General features: G+C 44.5%; 1 protein-coding gene across 1 annotated transcript in view; it reads right to left on the bottom strand.

The window, feature by feature from the left end:
- Positions 1-21,302, bottom strand: part of RCOR1 (REST corepressor 1) — a 119,991-nt gene that overhangs the window by 24,967 nt on the left and 73,722 nt on the right. The window contains exon 2 of the mRNA XM_010584030.1: positions 19,224-19,307. Coding sequence (XP_010582332.1) covers positions 19,224-19,307 — 84 coding nt within the window. The remainder of the gene's footprint in view (positions 1-19,223; positions 19,308-21,302) is intronic.

Genomic DNA, 21,302 nt, shown 5'->3' with positions numbered 1-21,302 from the left:
TTAAGTCATGGTCATTGCATCCTCCACAGAGAACTCTCATGAATAGCTGCTGTTTCCAACAATTCAGTAAAGGAAGAAAATAAAAGAACAACAACAGTCACACACAAACTACTACATATTTTCCTTAACAAGCCTAAATGATGCATGATATCCAATCCAGTTCCAGTACTTCTGAAACATGGCATGTAATATTTCAGAACTTTTTCACCAAAGCTATAGACATGACTGTCTCAGCTACGTGGTGGTTTGGGTTTTTTTTAATCCCCCAAAGCAGTTGTTTTCTTAAGAACAAAAATCCCAACACAATCCATACATTCCAATACTGTCAGACTCCTAGTGTTGCACAACCACTGCAGATAATCTTGGCAAATTTTTCAGCCATTATGCCTCAGCAATTTTTATCTTGGACCAAACCCCACCTCTATGTATTATTAGGCCCCCACGAGCTTTTAACCTTTACAATGTGAAGATGCCCTGAGGAGTTATATTTTGTATAGATGGGACTAAAACCCAAAAGTCTCTTTCAGTATGAATGACTGAGCTTACATTATATGCAACAGCACCCATTTGAGAGGGCTGGATCAAAGTCAGTAGCAGAGGTGGCGTTCTGAAGTCTACACCCTTGTGCTTGGTCATTATTAAACGCACTGTAATGATAACACCACCCTTGAAAAAAATACTAGCTAAAAGGTGAAACTTGCACTTCACTTAATGGAGTGGAAGATGCTGGAAGCATTGGTCGGTTGTAGCATCCCCAACGCGCAAATACCCCAAAAGACTTAGAACTGGCACACACAGCCAGAATTATGTTTCTTCTACAAATTTTGGACTTCAAGACAAGTTACTTAGCAATGAACTCAAAAATCATTCCTGCTTCCTTCTCTGCAGATACCCAGGGAGAGATGCAAGCAAATTCCTGTGCTGAGCACCCAACTCATGGAGAGCATGTGCAGCACCTCCAGAAGGCAATGGTTCTGTGTACACTGCAGCTAAGGAAGCCACATTTCCCACAGTTTGGGTCTCATGATTAACTTCAGCCCTCAAATGTGCTTCTCCCATGTTTTCTGCCCTTGAGAACAGTTGCATGGAGTCTCTGGTGTCCAATAGCATGGCATTTCTTAAAGCCTTCCTTTCAAGCTGGGACACTCCTCAATTCTTCCTTCAGCTGAGCAAACTAAGCAATGAACTCAAAAGGTATTGTGAAAGCAGAGAGGATAGATCAGAAAATGCACAGCAGGAGAGCACCGGCCTTTTATTTTCAGCTTGTCATCAATACAAAGAAAGTGGACATCCCACCTGACTGGACAATATGACATGTGATATCAATGCTGGCCCTTCATTTGGAAAGGAGATGCATTAGTTGTTTTTGACAAAAAGGTGTTGCAAAAAAGGGCTTTAAGTGCCATGGAAAAGTCCAGGAGAATATTAATAGAGCCACATGTTGTGGCAGGAGAAGAGCATGCAGTAAATACAGGCACGGTTCCACATTAGCAAGGATGCGCCATAAAGTTCTTCCTCTTTCAAGCTCCCACCTGCACACAATGGGGACTCCCAAGGGGCCGATGAACCCATTAGTTGGGCCATGTTCTGGATACGTTCAGTAAAAGTTTTATTAACCCTTTGGAGAAAGGTGTAGCCACAACCACTCATTTGCACCCCTGCAGCACAAACGTATCTGCCTCTCCAAGTCAACAAATTGTTTCTAAGCACCATGCTGAACTGGGATGAAAACCATCCCTTCTTGCAAACAACCTTTTCTTGCACAAGGCAAACAAAAAAATAGTTGCACAGACAGTGGAGGTGACAGGGACAGTGATAGAAACTTCTTAGGCTGAAATTGCTGCATTGCATAATAGAACATCCTGAGGGTTACCAAAGGGTAGGAGCCTCAGAAATCAGCTTTGCAGGGGGGTGGGGGGAACACAACAACAACAGAAAAAAAACCCCAACGAACTTGCAAAACCACACCCCAAGGGAAGAACATGATCCAGGAGGACCACACTGGGCAATGGAGACAGAGAAGGGAACTGCTTCCTCCCTACACACCATCCCTTCCCTCCACACACCAAACAGGGCAGGGAACATCACTACGATGTGGGCAGAAGAGTGACTTCAGATGCTTCCAGACTTTATAACTACACCAAAAACAAAGGCTGCCACAAACGCATAAGTGCAGCATTTCCCTGTACTTCAGCTAAATGCTCTCAGCTTCCTTAGGACAGGTATTGCACAGTGTTGCAATAGTATTGCACAGTATTGCAGTGTTATATATTTTGTCTAAGGGGGAGGTGCAAGGAAGGAGGAGGGAAAGGAGTTGAATTCTCTGAAGTCCAAGGCTGAATTAAGCTCTTGAATGCTAAGTACTGCTGCATTAACTAGCTCTCTCTCACTGTAGAAGGACCTACAGTTCCTGATTTGACTTCAGCATCTTATCCTTTAATATATACAGAGAAAAGATGAGGTCGTTCTCCTTTCCAGCATATTACCTTTCTTATACCAGATGCTATAAGCAATGAAAACATAATTCCTCCCCTTGCTCCCCACTCCCCTCCACCAAAAAAATCATTACAGCATTTTCTCTCCTAAATGAGCAAGAACATTAGCAACGTCCCCACATATCAATAGGATTTCTCTTGAATCAAGTCAATACACCACAGAGCCAAACAGTAGACTATGAGTGATAGGACACCATGAAAGGAGGCAGGATGCTTTTCTTGTCACGGTGGGGTCTGTAACACCTCATTGTTACACCTCATTGTTACAATGGAGGAAGAGAAAAGAAAAACAAGAAAAAGGCAATAAGGCAGTAAACCAACCATGAACAGACAGTAATGCTCCTTCTAGACACTGAAAGAGTGTTTGTGGATGAAGGAAGGACAAGGAATACAACATTGTACTCTACTCTTGGCTTGTTCCCTGCCTGCTTACTGACAATCTACCCCATTCTGCTTGTCATTTCTTGGCTAATTGCAGGCTCACTCACTTTGATGCTTGCACCATCTGAGAGGTACAACAGTCCCTTGAGCAATCCTTCTGATTGCTCTTTATTTACCATCCCCCTCCATATGAAGTGAGCAAGAAAGAGCATGGCACCAGCTGAGTCACAGGATCCCTTTAGTCTCCCATACTAGTAGAGCCTGGAATTGCCACAAGCGTAATGCTTCACATGCCACACCAGATAAATAAGTGCCCTCTTCCATCTCTGCCTTCCCCACACACCTCTAGCAAGCCCAGGGCAGCAGGCACGTGAATTCTGCTCCACTGCATTTCAGTGGCATTCAGTCATGCTCAGCATGTAACCCATCAATCTGTTTAGACATCAGAGTTCAGAGCCAGAGGAGCCTGGGGCAGGGCCCTGCTTACACCAGGAGAGACAGTTTGCCAGCACAGCTCTTAGCCACTTTCAAGAAGAGAATAAGCAAGAGCAGCAAAACAAACCCATTCCGACTCCCCCAGCATAAGCAACACCATCACACACCCTTTCTACCAGCATAACTTTTCCCTGAAGAGGGCAGACAAGAGCATCCTCCCCTCCCATCCAACTCATTTCTCTATGCTGGAAAGACATTTCAGCACAGACCAGGCCCAAAAAGACAACAATACTTGAATAGAGACAGTTGTGTGACACAGGAGATGCATTGCTCCTGTAAAGGCTCTCGTTGCTACTAGAAACCAGATGGGGGATGGACGGAAGAGAGAATCATAAACTGGTATTTCTTTACCTATTTGGCTACATTTCTTCTCTTGCATGCATTTTAGCTGTGCAGGGGTAAGCAGGACCCCCCCCATCTGCCCCACACCTGAAATGGAGTGAGCATTGGCCCAAAGAGTCCCTTTCTACAGCCAGTCATGCTCAGGAAGGCAGAAGTAGCACAAAAGGTAGGGACACACAGGGAACAGAGCCCCACATACACATTGTCACCAGCAAAGAGGAGCACAGAGCGTTCAGATGCTAAAAAACACCTCTCCCTAATACAAGAAGTGAGGTCTACAATTAGATGACCAAAGGACCCCAGGTGTAGCACTAACACAGCCAAAGAGACAAGGAAAATGGAAGGGAGTGGGAAAGGAAGCAGGGAAAGATGCTTCCCCCTTGCCATCTAGTGAGGAGAATTTCTGACCGAAACAGTGCTGTCAACCCCTTGAATTTTGTAGTCTTGTTTCCAGCCATCTTTCTCATACACCCTTTTCTTCTGCTAACCATCTTCCTGCAAGAATTCCTCACTAGAAGCAAAAGAAAGGGGACCCTCTTGGCTGACAGAGGGAAGGAGAAAAGAGCAAACAACTGCATTGCTGATTTTCAGTCCCGCATCCTCGAACAGTGAATTGAGAGATGTAAAACAGGAGCATTAATTTCAGGGGGGTGGGAGAACTCTGAAAAGAGAAATGCATGAAAGCAATGACTCCCCTCATCACCATTTGATCAGACTAAATGATCTATCCAAGTGCGTCTTTTGGGAGAATTTCTCCCCCCTACTCAAATTGCTTCTTAATGACCCCACAAGCATTGCATCATGTTTAGTGGACTCAGTGACCCCAAGGAGGGTTTGCAGCAGAAGCAAGTGTGCTGAAGCCTATAGAAAGCAACAGGAATGCAGAGACAGAGCTGTTGCTGCAACCTTAGTTCACCCCTATTACTGGGGTACTGCAGGAGCTCTGAACACTTTGCATATTACGTGATGCAATACCCTGACAGAATGGGGTGAAATGAGGACAAAAGCAGCAGCCTTCACTGCCTCAGTAATGTGCTTCACAGGGTTTGATCAATGCTGGAACCTGTGAAGAATTCTGGATGTTGCTTGTACATGTCCCCCCTCCCCTCCATCTCCCTTGAGAACAGATTTTAAAAAAAGGGCAAGACCCAGAACAAATCAATGTTATAGAAAGAAAATAAGGATCATGGATTAGACACATACATGTGAAATTCTTCCAAATTTCAAAACACAATTATGATGGTACACAAACAACTAAGCACAGTTTTTGCCTTGGCTATAAAAATGAGCAGCTGCATTGCCGTCTCACCACCCTTGCAGCATTGGTGGAACAATCCTGCCACCTCGTGGTCCCAGCACAGGAGAGGAAGCTGCAAAAACCACAAGAGTTTGGACAAATATCTCACTAAAGCCAGCTGCAACAGGAGGGGGGGGCAGACAGAGATCAAAGCAACATGGCTTGACCAATTTTCTGGGCAGAATCACTTAAAAGAAAATAAAACCCGCCTATTTAAAAGGGTATTCTGCCTTGGAAAAGCTATTTCCTCTTCTTGGGAAGATGTGATGTGTGTCAGAGGCAGGCGAGGAACAGGGAGTCAGGGCACAGCCATGTTTTCTGCCCCATGCTGCACCCACCTCGGCAGGCATACAGCCTCCTTTAACACTGTTTCTAGGATCAGAGAGTACTAGTTACACAGACACAACAGCTACTTAAAAATCACTTCATGCAACTGATGGCATGAGAGAATGTAGGCCTCAACTCCGTTGCATCTGCAGCAGGTGAGGGAAAAGTCTGGATGCAACTGCAAGGCAAAGGAAAACCAACCTTACCTGGAGAAGCTTACTTGAATAGGAGCAAGGGAAAATACCCTGCAGCGGGGCAGAGTACCTCGAGTCACAGAACTCCACAGTGTATCTTAGTCTCCCACCCGCTTACCTCCCTGTAGCTCAGATTTTACTTGTATATCATTTCTTGTCCACGTACTAAGGACCAGAGGGTGCCATTGCATTAGGATTCTCCTTTGGCAGTGGGCCAGGTTAAGCACCCCTAGCCTCCAGCCACCTCTTCCCACCAGGGAGCACAAACATTTGCCTGGACCCCCAGGGAACTGGACTGAGAAACTGTTCCACCTGAAAAAACAGCCAACCCTCTCCTGCTGCATTAGCTCCCTTACCCAAGCAGCAGTGAAGCCATACAAGCATTGAGTGCTGGTGGTTGAAAGTACAGAGACACGTTCTCACCTACCAGGAGGGGCAATCCCAGACCCTCCTATCACCAGCCCTAGCTACACAGGCTGCCCCTTCTCTTGCACTAGCTCTGGAGCCACTCAAAGCACTGAACAGCTGCCCACCACCAAAGCAGCATGCTATTCATAAAACAAAGAGTTTTACATTCTTTATATGGTTCTATACTACATAAAAATCACTTTGCTGGGAGGTTACACAAGCCTTAGAATAGACAAGCCCCTGTAGTTCCAGCAAGCGATGAGACTGGCTCAGCCAAAAGCGCGACTCATTCCTTGCCCTGGCACAGCACAGTGAGCAGGAACAGGCATGGCTATGTAAACTAGCACTGGTGAGGAAAGAGTGGCTAACGGAACCACATCTGGAGCCTAGAAACTGCAGCCTCAGAGAGCATAAAACAAGGAATAAAATGGACTGCCCCCATTGCTGGGAGATTTATCCCTTTAAAAGCCCTGATACCTACCAAAAGCTTCCTTTCTCACACAAAGGCAACCAGTCCCCACCCAAGCAGTGCAAACTAATAAGCTAGAAAAGAAACACCATATTCCTCCCCCCTTTTTTTTAATTATTATTATTACTTTTAATACTGCTCTTTGCATGGCCTGCATCTAAGGGCAAGTCCAAAGTTGAAACTCCAGCGATGGTTAAAGACCTGACTCATCTGCCTTTAGGTTTTGCTATACCAGCAGGAAAGCTGTGCTGCAGACACAGGTGTACTGACAAATCTAGCATAGTTTTTATAGCTTGCCAAAACTATTTTAAACTGTTTACCTGGAAAGTTTTGCTAGTAAACATGCATTACTTTTAAAGCTTTTACCGACATATACTCACATACACTCATTCCTAAAGTTGCACCCTCAGCTGACACTATCACATCAAGAAAGGCTGAACACACCATGTATATGTGTGGGACAGTGTATTAACAAGGATTACCATAAAGAAAACCAACCAGCTGATGCTCTCTTGCCTCTCTTGCTCTCTGATGCTGCTGCTGTTCTCCCTCAGAAAGGCCATGTGGATGCCCATTGTAAGGGCATCCATGGAGGACCCTCTGGGAAGAAAGACTGTTTCTTGTATATACATCCATCACATTTAACCTTCAGTCAGAAATTTTCTGCACCATAGCACTGAACACCACCTTACTGGAGGAATGGCACAGTGTCCTAGTTTCAGCTGGGATAGAGTTAATTTTCTTCCTAGCAGCTGGGATAGTGTTATGTCTTGGATTCAGTATGAGAAGAATGTTGATAACACACCAATGTTTTCAATTGTTGCTAAGTAGTGTTTATACCAAGTCAAGGATTTTTCAGCTTCTCAATGCCCAGCCAGCAAGAAGGCGGGAGGGGCACAAGAAGTTGGCACGGGACACAGCCAGGGCAGCTGACCCAAACTGGCCAAAGGGGTATTCCATACCATGTGATGTCATGCCCAGTATATAAATTGGGGGGAGTTGGCCTGGGGGAGATCACTGCTCGGGAACTAACTGGGCATCAGTCAGCAAGTGGTGAGCAATTGCGTTGTGTATCACTTGTTTTGTTTATTCTAATTTTTTTATTATCATTATTACTTTCTTCCTTTCTGTTCTATTAAACTGTTCTTATTTCAACCCACAAGTTTTACATCCCCCCCCCCTCCGATTCTCTCCCCCATCCCACTGGGTAGGGGGGGAAGTGAGTGAGCAGCTGTGTGGTGCTTAGTTGCTGGCTGGGATTAAACCATGACACACAGGTTTCAGTATCTACAGAGCCCTGGGTACCACAAGCCCAGACATCTGCATATGTACCACAGAAGAGAAAAGGATGAGGGAGATCTGACGGGGCAGTAGCAAAGAGGAAACACTACCTCTGGGACCTAGCACAGAACAGGCAGAGCCACATCAGATCACCCAGGGACCTAATCTGTGACCATACGGGATCTGAGCATGGCTACCATTCAGCAGTGCAAACCTGATCCTAAATCAGACACAGGCACTGGACTGTATTAAATGATATTAGCCAGAGCACTTGATATTGGGTTTGGAGCCCATGTAAGAACATAAAACCAGCACACATTAGCTTCTGGCAGGGAGGGAATACTTGTTCCCACAATGACCTTCCAAGACAGAGATGAGAAGTTACAGACAGGATAAATGCACAGAGCACGTGCCCAAACAACAAAGTGAGTTTATAGCAGAACAGCTCTTTGCATTATTCAGCACAATGCTCTCAATTCAGTCCGAGAAGCCCTAAAGCCAGATTTATTCTGCTGTCAAACCATGGCTTGAGTTAACTCTACTGAGAGGTTATAGCCTTGGATTATATACTTCAACTACAGGCAGCAACATGCCCAAGCAATGCAAGCAGCACTATTATCAATACAGTTGTGACAAGGGGTAGAATATTAAAAAAATTATTTTATCAGATGGTTCAATGCAGGAGATGGTAACTTGGATTAGAAGAAACCTCCCTCATGCAAATTTTCTTATGGAATTATTCTTTTTGCACTCCTTGAGAATGCCTGATCCAGTGCATCCTTTCCAAAAGCTAGTTTCACCAATTTGAAAAAAACAGTTTGACACACACTGATGACAGAGTCAGTAGGATACCACAGACTCAGACTACTAGCAGTCTTGATACAAGGCTTCAGTACTCTACCTAGGAACATTCTCAGTTCTTCATCCACATCATGTGATATATGCTAAAATTCTTCTGCAAAATAGTCAGCACAGACTACCATAAAGCTTGGTCAAGCAACCTGCTGTCAACCAGCTTCAGATGCCACCAAGGACTATCCAGACTCAAAGCCCTCTAAAGAGGGTGAAACCTTCCACAAGGTCCATTTTCCACCCTCCAAAAAATTTTGAAAGCTCCTGTCTAAAACCAGAACTGTTATATTCTCCATTGCAGTAGGAATGCAAGCTAATAAAAGTACTGTATCAGAGCCAGGCCTCCTAAACAGCCTGGGTAACTCCACTTCCCCATGACACAGGGTCTTTGTGCAGCATGAGGGCACACACACAAGGGGTGTGTGGGAGCAGAATAGCCATCAGGTTAAATTACAGCTCATTATTATTGTTACCGATAATAAAACCGGTGTCAAGAGAGTTGGAGCCATGCTGACCCCCTTTATAATGGATACAAAAGCAAAAGAAATTATCAATTTGTCCCCTAGCTACCTCCTTGAAGGATGTCACTTGGGCAGAAAGGAAGCATCAGGCAAGCCAGCAGGCAGCGAAAGGAAGGAAACGAGTCGGAGTCACACAGAGGAGCTGCCCTCAGCAGATGTGCTGAGAGCCAGGAGCTGCTCACGGAGGGGAAAGAGCCTCCAGCTGTAATTGCCTGCATTCAGCTCCTCAGCAGCTGGAACAGGACAACCCCATGATCCTGAATGGCAAATGGTCAGGTCACAAAAGCACCACTTACTATTTCAGTTACCTTTTGCAGCCAGCCCCCTCACTTCCAAACCCGGCTATATGAGTAACATAATAGTCTCAGCAATCCAGATGGCCTCTGCACTTGTGAACAAGTTGCATGAAACTTGCTTCCAGCAAAATCAGATGAAGAATGATAGGGACTAAGTGAAGGCAGCTTGATGTGGAGGGGAACTAAACCTTCAGGTTTATTTTCTGAAGTATTACTAAGATGCTTTTGTTCCTTCTACATCCACAGTTAAAAACCTGTTTTCAGATGTTTGGGGCTGGCCCCTTCTGAGAAGACAAGGGCCTCCCACAACTCCACTCATTGCACTACTGTACCTGGGTGCTAAGAATGAAAAAAAAATTAGGCTTCAAACTTGCTTTGAAAGACTCCATTTTCCTCACTTTCACATCAACAGGGTGTAAGCAAGTTAGCAGGAAGCTGAACAACGGAGACAAGACAAACACTTCCAATGCACGCAGTGCTGCAGAACCTAAAGAGAACAGCTTATCTTGAGAGCGGTTGTGGCTTTGCCCCCCAGCTGTCTGCCCCATCCCTCTCCTGAAAGTTTCTATTCTTGCTTCCTGAAAGAACAGTTCAGCTGCTTGATAAGCAGCTGCTTAATCACTTAGTAAGGCAGGCAATGAACTAAGGCAACATAAACAGGTGCCTAATACAGGTTAAGGTGCAGCAGTTCATGGAATTCCTGGTACCTTACCCCACACAATGTGAGAACCTGGGCAATAAACAGAGATTTAGGTGAAGAGCCCTTTCTCCACCAGAGTTCAGAAGCTACCTATGGACAAACTCATGTGGATTGCCCTACTATAGGCAGGCCAGCCTTCAGGAGACACTAACACTCAATACATCCATTCTTGCACCTGTTTACTTCCTACATGTCTGAAACCAAAGAGGTGCAAAGAAATGGTTTTGACCCCCCCCCCCCAAGAAGTCCATGCAGAAAGACAGCAAGCTTACATAGCCAGATCTTGGGCAACATAATCTTATAGTAGTGTCTAAACCAAAGTATTAGTGTTTATGTTGACCAATATTTAGGTACTCAAAAATACATAAAGTTAAGTCAATTTAGAAAAAAAATCAACTTATAGATTCACACAGCACATGCTGAAACATGGATTACATACAAGCCCTGGGCCATCAAGGCTGATCCTAAGAGACTGAGCAGAAAAGCCTATGATAAACCAATGCCACTAACTAGATCCTGGAATATCAGTGGTAGGTGGTCACAGCTCTTAGCCAGGATTTAGAAACCCAGTCCTTACAGAGAAGTAATTACATATTGCTACTAATCCTTGCAGTGCTAGAAAAGTCACTACTACCCTACCAGAATATGAATCTGCATGAGAAGCACATGATCAGGAAAGTAACTTAACATGGAGAGCAAAACTAAGAGTACAGGTAAAAACTTCTGGGAGTGGTTCCTAATTAGAGCAAATAATGCCGCAGTAAACACATTATGGTGAGGGAAGCTCTGGCACATGTCCTTGAGAAAGCCTAGCTGCCCTGCTTCCTGCACTAGCACCTATGTAAAGGTCACACTCAGCAGTGTATGAGCTCATCACAGCAAGCTGTTATGGCCATGACCTCCTCAAGCATTCCTCAGTGGAGGACATACCCCACAAAAGCTCCTCCCTGCCTGCACACAGCTCCCATCACATCCCTATAAACCTGCACTTGTTGGTGCCTCTGCTGACTAACCTTGCTCTAAGGACAAATTTAAAAAAAAAAAAAACGTTACCCTCCAGTTTCCTGATCCTTCTTATTTTTCCCTCACAGCTACAGTAACAGACAAGAGGTCAGGAAAAAAGACCTTGTCCTCTGAAACGCTCTGAGCCTGCCATTCCCACCAAGACCAGCAAGACCGGAGCGCACTCAGCCCGTCCCAGGGCTGGGTCCAAGCAGCACAAAATAGCTGCAGCCTGCTAAGTTCTCGTCATACTGGTCCTACAACTCACACAGCACCTATCAGGCTGGCTAAGACTGCTCCCAAACGTGTTTCAGATCAAGGCTTGCTGCCAGGGTAACTCTTAACACTGCTATCATCACTCCATTACATCCACATCATCTTGTCTCTAAACTTCTCTTAGGAAAAAAGCTTCTTCCTAGCGCCAGCACTAATTCAATCCCCACAGCAGCAACAGTAGTGGCAGCCGGCATTTTCAAACTGGGTCATCTCGACACGTTCAGAGAAGGCCTGCTTCACGCTGCAATAAAAAGGAGGAACAAACAGGTGGCAGGAGAGAACAAGGCACATGAAGAAACTGGTGACTGGCCACCCCCCAGCACAACAGCAAAAATTCCTCCAGGATAACACAGCTACCTTAGATAAGACATCCTTTTTCTGGATACTCTCCAACACATTCTCTCCTCCAGGTTTTTTGTTTGTGGGTTGTTGGGGTTTTGGGGTTTTTTTTGTTGTTTGGGGTTCCCCCCCCGGATAAATAACCACAATCTACTGTACCTTGGGTGAAATCCATCCCAAACACACACCTTAGTCTTTTCAAACTAAATTTCTTTCCTGCCTCCAATACAAATCACTGCTGTGAAAGGGTTAAAATCTCATCTTAATTTAAATATGCATTCAGGATCCAGAAATATCAACCTGCAGCAATAATGATGAAAGAGCTGCTCTGAGATTTCCACACAGCATTGCAACAGCACGGCAGATGACAAAGGGGAAACTGCAGCTAAGTTTGAGGCAACTCAGCCATTTCTGGGATACACCCATAGCCTTTGAAGCCTGGTATCTTCTTTTTGCTGCTCACAATATTGCTACTATAAGCATCAAAAATTGCCTGAGTTAAAATGAAAAACTGCATCCCTTCACCTTCACCTTTTGAGCATTTTCTGAAGTGCAGAAACTGCAGCTGCTGGGAGAAGTGGCCATGACTTATTTCTACAGCTAAACTCAAGCAGAATCTTAAATTAAACACCAGTTCTCTCATTCCTGAATTCATGGAGTTGTATTCTTCAGCTACTGTATTTGCATCCAAGCTTCACAGCTGCCAGGTTCACTGCATAATATGAAATTTGGATTAGGGATAAACGTAAACCCAATTCTGCTTTTCCATTAATCCTTTTTGCTGTCACTGGGACAGTCAACAAACTGATATTTCTAGGGAAGGCACGCAAACAAACAGCAAAATCATAAGTTTGGTTTTTTTGCTGTCTTCACTTGAGTGACAAAAGGTAAGCACCTAGCTTCAGGCAACAATTATAACCTCTGAAGTCCACCCCTCAGAAACCTGGAAGTCTTGGCTCTACCTGGCAGCTATATTTTAGGCTAACACTTTTCCTACTACCAAAAATAATAATAATAAAAAAAACTCAACAAAAAAATCCTCAGACACAAACAAGCAGAAAAACCCCAAACAAGAAAAGCACAATACATAACACTCCTTCTTTCAAAACCTCCCACAGCACTTAGCCAGCTACAAAAAAAAAAAAAAAAAAAAAAAAGTAGAAGCTCAGCTAAGAGTTCAATAATGCTTTTTTCTCTCTGATGGCAAAGCCTAAGCAGCTCCCACTCTCCCATCCCCGACCAAGGTGGCTGCACTCTCGCTGGGCACCAATGCAATCTTTCATGGGGTTGTGTTATAAATCAGGTCACAGAAACAATAGGGGTTGGAGGGGAGAAGGGACTAAAAATAAAACCACAATTCCAACTATTTCAAGGATCCTGTTTACAGCATGGTGAAGAGGAGAGACTTAAAAAGCAGCTTTGCTGATGCTGAATACACACCTGACTACATCCTCTCCCTCACTGCTGCTGTCTGGGGATGGGTGCCTGTGTGCCAGGGAGGGGGTGGCTCAGGTACCTCTAAAGCATTAATCCCTTCCATTTTAAATGCATCCTGTTAAACAGGGGCTTCATTTTCTAAAAAGGAGATTTTAAGATCAACACTTTCCCCAGTCTACTCTCTCCCATTTGTGGTGTTCCACTCACATTTATTTATTGCTAGGGCACCCCACACCCCAAGAAAAATGAGAACTGATGACAGTACTTGATGGTATCATATGCCGACAGAAAAGACATTTTCCTGTCCTCTACTCTGGTAGTCATTTTAAGTTAGAAAATTCAGACAAAGGTCATTTCCAAGTTTGTTTAACATCCCCTTTAAAAGAGAAACTGAAGAATAATCATAGCCTGTTCTATGGAAAGACTGCCCCCTGAACTACAGCTGGAGACAGACTCTGGGCACTTACATCTGCAACCTGCCCTCAGAAATTTTGGGATTCACCTCACCTTCACAACAGAGGACAGCTACCAAAATTCACTCTCACCCAAAGAAGGCTGTTGACACACTAATGACCAGTAGACACTTAGAGACTTGGTTGGGACATAGGCTTTTGAGATCCTGAATGCCAACTCATAGCTTCTTAGGGTGGAGCACTGCTGCTCCACGCTCCCAACCGTTACCCAGCCTGTGGCACAGTTAACTAAACCTTGCCCCATCCAGACACCACAGGGTTAATATCCCTAGTAACCATAGCAACCAGCACTTCTTCCTCCATCAGAGCCTCAGCTTGCGTATTGCTGCCTTCCCAGCATCAGGTTTTGCAGCACATTTAGGGACCCCTCCCTTTCCCCCCAGCCACAGGCTTTGGCCAAGCACATCACAAGGATGTTGGAGCACTCGCTGCTTCAGCTAATTCTGGCATTCCTCTGCCCCATGTCCCCTGGGCACTTCTACCTCCCCTCTGTAGGGAGAAGGAAGCTACCTAAATTCTCTCCAAGTGCACCAAGGCAGGCATAATGTAAAGCAGGGAGCCAGCTGCAGCCTCACAGGAAGAGATGCCACAGAGTAACAGAGCGAGGGACTAGTGAGCATCCAAAGCTGGCATGCCGATCAACCATCGGGTCAAACAAGCAGCACTGCAAGACCAGGGGACCCACCTGCCATCCACAACCTGCTGTCCTGTGGGTAACAAGGACAGTGCCTGCCTCTTCAGTGACACCCCATAAACTGCAAATCCACTGGAGACACCCACCAAGACATCAGTGAGAAACCAAAACTCCCATCTAGCAGCACACATATTCTGTCAGGAAGACAGCAGAAAAATTACTTTCAGAACAGAGCTTATCACTAGCAAAACAATACATCTTTCTCCTCTTGTAGTTCACCTTTGAACTGCAGATGCATAAAAGCAATCATCACATCCTATCCTCTTGCCTGGTTTCCATCCCTCACTCCTGGGCAGCTGCAGCACGCCAGCACTTGCTCATTTCTAAACCAACCCAATGTCATTTTTATGGTTCCACCCATTGGCGTACTTGGCAGAGAGAGAGAGAGAGACACTGCTGTTTTATTAATAGCTTCGTGCTGGCCCAGCTCTATCCTGTGCAGGGTTTCCACAGCATTGTTACAATGCATTTTTCACTACTTCCCCCCTCCTTCCCCACATGCCACTCAAAGAGAACAGATGCCTGTCTTCCACCTAGCTGTTCCTGCTCCTCAGTGTCACCTTGCTCAAGACCTCCCTCTTCCTCCTCTCTCCCTGTCTCCCTCCCCACCCTCCGTGACAGAGTCCCAGCACAGCCAGAACAGTTGCCCTCTGTGGCACCAAGCCCTCAGAGAGCCCCCTCAGGAGTCTCGTTTTGAAAGCAAGCTCTTTGTAAGAGGTGCGACACCAGCCACAGCACACAGGGTATTTGGAGCAGAGTTGGAAGAGGAGCACAGTTATTTTAAGTCCAAATGTTCAGTTACTACACAACGACAATTCTTTCTTTCTTCTTCAAAAGAAACAGGACAAACTTCTAGCTTTGGGCTAACTTTGTGAACTACTCACTAATGGTGGCAACTGCTATGCAAGTGACCCCTCAAAGGCAGAAGTCTGGCAGTAGATATGGAATGTGCTGGAAGCATTCAACTTTGGTATTAATATGGGCAAGGCAGTAAGTCGTTTGTACCGAGGATTAATGGTTAACAAGGCACAGGATAAAAAAAAGGGATCAATGTGCCAACACATACTTTTGTTTGTTTTAATTTTCTCTACAATATCCATCATTTCATGGCATCCAGGCAAAAGGTTTCTCCAATGTGATTAAAACAATGTTCCAGCATATAGTGTGCATGGGACCCAAACAAACTTTAACTAATTGTATGAGCCTGGAGCATCAGGTATGCAGATATGCACCAGGTCTTGGCTGACACACTGGTCTTTCCAGGATTCGTTTCAGCAGCTTAGCGAGGACCCTCCCACAGCCTCCGCCAGTTTGGCCAGCCCTCTGCCAAATCCATCAGCACACATTGCTCTGAGCATTGTCACAGATCTGCTCACAGTGTTTTGTAGCACAGATTCACCTTTAACAGAGGTGGCTTCCAAGAGTTTCACGGATTGCAAAGAACTGTCCTGCTCACAAGACCTACCAGTTCACTCCAAGCTGACAGCTAACATGTGCTGCACTAACTTCCATCTTCACGTTGAGCCTCAGCCACAGGAACAGAAAAGAGTCCTGTGACTTAAAGAGTTCACCACAAGAACAGGCACAGGATGGTTTCAAGGCTTTGGAGCACAAAGGAAAGTAACGAGACACAGGTACCAACATGCTGCTGATTGGAAGGATTTGTTCACCCACACTTCAACCTGAACAGCAATATTAAGAATGGATGTGCTAGTTAGGATTCACAGTACTTACAGCCCATGGGGCTACACCAACCTCCTGGAGACCACAGCTCCTTCCACTTACAATTTCACAGTGCCAATGATTCCCCCCACCAAGGATAACACACACGTCACGAAAATCCATGGTTTAAAAGGCATCAAGAGATAGAGAATCCATCACTTATCTGGATAACTTCCAACCCCCACACACTCAGGCATTTCATTTCAGTCCATGTGGACTTATTTTGCAGCCATCTATTTGTATTATGCATGTCTCTTACTGTGTCAAAATTTCCCTTTGAGAAAATAATTGACAATAGTCCCCTTTCAGTCTCTTCAGTAAGCTAAACAGATGGAGTTTGCTTCGTCTTCAGTTTCCAAAATGTTTCAGTAGCTCCCGTCTCCATCCTTTTCTCAGTTTTTGGACACTAAAGCCACTATTCTGAGGTTCATTTTCCTGAACACAGAGGCAGCAAACTGTTCCAGTGACTGCCTCACTCTGTTTACACCCACATCATCCATTGGGTCAAGCAGGACACTGGGAAACTTTGTCAAACTACCTGCCCACTGTGTCCCTGAAATTGCTCTCCAAGCCACTTCTTTCCAAACATCAGCCTTAATGCAGAAGGCCAGAGCTTTCAGCACTGAGATTCACAACCCTACCATTAAGAGCCCATTGCATTGGCATCAGTCCAAGTTAGGAAAAGACCCAAAGCACTCCACAAGACTATCAGTAGCATTCATTTTATTTAGCATCCTGTCAGTCTATATGGCTCATCCTCAATTTCTCTCCACAGCAATTCCATATCAATTCCCATACCACTGATGGAAATGTTGATCATCATCAGTCCTCTTACACATCCCCATGGAGCCCATTTAATTAGGATTCACTATCAACAATGCCAAGACTTGTCAGTGAACTTGAGAGTAGCTGAAGAGACCTCCTGTCCCCTGATGTTCTTTCGTCACAAACCATAAAACACATTAGGGAACTCTGCTTGTAATACGTTTAGTAAATGCTCTACAGCCATTGCAGAGCACTGGTATTTTGGAGGAGGTTCCCATCTTTTGAAAGGAAGGGGGATTGAATCAGACTCTCATGCAATCAATGCCTAACAGCTGGCTGAATACATTAGAGCTGTAAAGTTATTTCTACCAATCAATCAATTTCTAGCCTCAAAAAGAACAAAAGCAGCTACCTTCAGCAGGATTTGTTTTTCACAGTTCATTTTTAGTAATGCCAGGTAGAGACAGGAATAGCTGATAACCTTTTGGTAGTGTCAGCTCCAATTGCCTCAAGACAAAGCAATGACCAACCAGCCCACTCTCACCCTGTTCTCGCATTGCCTGCATAGCTGCCCTCTCCCCATCTGCGGCAGTGTTTCCTGCCACCCCAAGGTCCCCTCAACCATCTCTCCCAATGCTCCTTTGGTTTTTTGTACTACTATTAGATGCTGAATTTCACAACTCCATCCCTCTATATCAGTTAGGCACCTGGGAGATATTTTGTGTGTCATGTATGGCGCAAGAGCATCATACTTCTCTCCCCGAAACACCATAGGAAATATCTATTAATTTTTTCCTCTTATCTTTTTTGGAAGGTGAAATCACTGATGAGCCTACACTCTTACTAAAATTTTGAGTCTTCTGAGAAATTTCTTCTTGCCCTCTTCTTATCCTCATATTGTTTTCCCCAACTTTTTTATTGTACCAGCAACAGTCAACTGCCACCTAGTTTTTATTCATCAGTGTCACACCACATTTTTAATTACCTCTTAGGTTCATGACATCTTCTTAGCAGATATTATATCCTTTTTATGCTCTATAATATCCTTGCATATTTTTGTGCCAATTACCACAGAATATTGAGTCACAGATTATTTTACTCAATTCCACATATCTTCACTCATTTTCCTCCTTCATTCTCTCTTCCCTCTCCAAGAAACCTGTTTCCCATCAGGCAGGAGTTAAATGTTCCAAAGCTGAGCTGAGATTCAAGACACTCAGACTTCAGAGGCAGCTACAGGAATCCTGTCACAGACGACCCATCAACAGTCATTCCTTTTGGTGAAGGCTACAGTTTCTTGCTTTTACACCTTTTTAGATGTTTCTAGCTGTAGATAACTGTCAAATATATCCCTCTCCTCATCAGTCTTATTTAGTTCAGCATCCAATAGCCAGCAGGGAGCAGACAAGAAACCACTGGTAGGAGAGAAGGCAGACATAATCCTTGCAAAGGCTTTTTTATCTGTAGATCACAGTACCATCATCCTTCTGTAATTTAAGGGGCAACTTGCTCGGTGGAACAAATGCCCCAGGGCAGAGCCCAGCCCTTTCATGACAGAGCCAGTTTGTGCACAGTCTCTACTCCCTTAATTTGCAAATGCCACTACATCCTCACAAGTGTCTTGTGATGCATCTTAGCCCTTGGGTCTAAGCGAGAACCAGGTATCAACTTAATAGTGCCACCACAAACAACTGCAGAGGAACAGGAATGCAAGATTCTTATTCTTGATCGCAGAATCAGAAAGGAGGAAAAAAAAAAAGGTATGAGCACAAAGTCAAAAATAGCTCCTTTCAGCTCGCTCCCCCAAAAGCACTTAGGTTTAGTTACTGCATTCAAACAGCAGCCCTTTAATCAAGGAGTCCTACTTATTCATGAGAACTGTAGCTAAGACAAACCTTTCAAACACTAGTTCTGCCATCTGGCAGCAGTACTGAGACTTGTTCCCAGACACACAGAGTGCTAGTAATTGCCCTCACGTGGAATTCCAAGGCACTGCAATTGTTCTGGCATTTAAACCTCCATGGGCTCCAGATGTGGATTTTATTTGTGCCTTTGTGGGAAAAAGGTACTGCTAATTACCATATATTCCCCCCCTGCCAAATACTTTTCATTTTGCTCTCCCCAGTTATTTCTGTCATCTTCTACAGCACCAGCAGCTAAAAAGCAGATCATGTAGGCCCGTGGATAAATATCTTAAAGAATTCATACCAAGGAAGAAAGTGTGTCACGTTTCTCCTGCTTTCCCTGCCTCCGCGGATCTAATGCTCTGAGCAGCTGCCCAGCGGGGAACAAAGATCTTCGGGGGGATTGCTTTGTAGGCTTTTCTTTTTTCAAATTAATTTCAAATCATAACGGAAAGGTCACAGACATAACCTCTCCGCTGAAAGTGGCAACTTTGCATTCTTGAAGTGATACATTTAAGGGAAAGGGAGGATAAAAGTACTTGAAGAGACTTACATTTTGCTTCAGACAGATTCTGGTTAGGTGACCAGACCAGCATGCCGAGATTCTCTCTCTCCTGACTTCGCCTTGCGAGTTTGGCTTAAGAGAAAACAGATACAAACCAAGTTACAGAGAAAGTAATTTCAGATGCAAAATGGATACAAAAGTGACTTATCACACATCTGCAGCTTTTAATCAAGATACAAAACCCATCCGCAGAGTTAAAACCCCATCTTCCCATTCAGACCTGAGGCTTTTCCTTGTTTCTTCAATGCATCACCCCCTATATAACATGACAGATACCACACACTCACTCTTTCATGCAAGTACACTAAGAAGCATATGTTAGATCTAAATTAAAAGTTAATTAATGTTTCTCTTCCAGCATACTTGATTATTTTTCTTCCAGCCATCGTTAATGAAAAAGGGAGGAGCTAGGCTTAGGCAGCAGGCTCCAAGCCCTTGACATCATAAGCCTGTACTGTGCAGCTAGATTAACACTTCAGGGTACGCACATGCATGAACCTCCCAGATTTCACTTCTGACCGCCTCCTCCCCTGCCCCAGCAGCCTTTCTAGGCCTCCATCTGCCAGACAGGAACGCCCACCCAGGTGACACTAGGTCCCCCAGGTCAGAATCAGGTCCTCCACTCAACTGCTCCAGAGAAATTCTTGTGCATTCACACCCACGCTGCGTACACGCACCCACACACAGAAAGCAAGTCTGTTTTTAACCAACTTAACACCTGGCTACCATAAGAGCTCTGAAAGTCTCAAGTGAAGAACCACAGCTGCATAATTTGAAAGAGCAACCTCAAGCAAAGGTACATTTCAACAGTAAGTTCTTGTGAATCTGCTGTTGTTCAGTCACAAGCAGTCAAAAGAGGAGGAGGACGAGAAGAGAAAGAAACTTGCTCTCTTGAGTCAGCACACACACAGCCAGCTCAACTACCCACCCTGGCCGACAGAAACTTGCAGGTCTTGTTATGAACGAGTGCCTACAGTACTACTTCCACTACAAAACGTCACACAACACTGAAGTTTTATGCAACATTTCAACACAATGCTATTTTCTCTGTGCTTTGCAATTAGACATACAACCACCACTTCATGATGCATTAAACAAACAGGTCAGAAAAGAGCTAGTAACACAAAATTACATTATAATGCTATGAACACTCATGGTTTGACTGCTGTTTTTAACATGAAATCTGCTCAGCTAAGAACAGTCAGGGTTTAGATGACAAAAATATTCTAACATTAAATTTAAAGCACAAATAGCATGTATTAAAAATAACCAGTTGCCAGCAACATATTTACGTTGAGCTAACAAATTTTTTCATAGCAAACACCATGATTATCTTTCACACAGTTTCTTAGTTCCTTTTTTTAAATAAGGTTAGCAACTGCATATACAAGGTATTTTGTGCACTGCACACATTCATTACTTTCTACACTAGGCAGAAAAACAGGAGCGAGAAGACAACAGCCTCTGGAGGGGAGAGATGGGGGGTGGAGACCAGGTCTATAAACAGAACATGAAGGGTGTCTGAATTTAAAATTACAATACTGAATTTTAAATTACAAGTTCACACACACCAAAAAAAAAAAAAGTCTTGAAACATTGGGGATTAAATTTTACTTTCTCCTTCATTTCAAGTCAAGGTCCAGAATGCAAAAAACAAGGCAACCTCAAGCCTCCCCTTCATCAAATTTTGCTCCTCGCTCTTCCTATCCAGGATGGTCTTTCCTACTAACGTCTAGCATGGGGTTCAAAATGTGGAAAGAAAAGAAGTCTCTCTCCTCACTTTGCATTACTCTGAAAAGCACGTTCTCATCCCATAAAAATACTCAATCATCAGTCAGGTGTCTAGGAAGTTAAACACTTTCCACCCAAATCCCAACACACCCCCAGTAACCCACTGCAGTTCAGGAGCCTGATGCCCAAATTCTGCCAGCGAGGTATAACACTAGGCAAATTGGCAGCCTGGCTTTACCACAGTCTCACTTGCTGAACTGGCGAAACCTACATAACTCAGGGAAAAGGGAAAAGTTTTCTCCTAGTTTAACAGGCTGAACCTCCTCCCCGACATGT

Source organism: Haliaeetus leucocephalus, unplaced genomic scaffold, assembly GCF_000737465.1.
Source record: "Haliaeetus leucocephalus isolate CR32 unplaced genomic scaffold, Haliaeetus_leucocephalus-4.0 Scaffold932, whole genome shotgun sequence".
Lineage (NCBI taxonomy): Eukaryota > Metazoa > Chordata > Aves > Accipitriformes > Accipitridae > Haliaeetus > Haliaeetus leucocephalus.
This window is presented reverse-complemented; position numbering and strand designations above follow the sequence as displayed.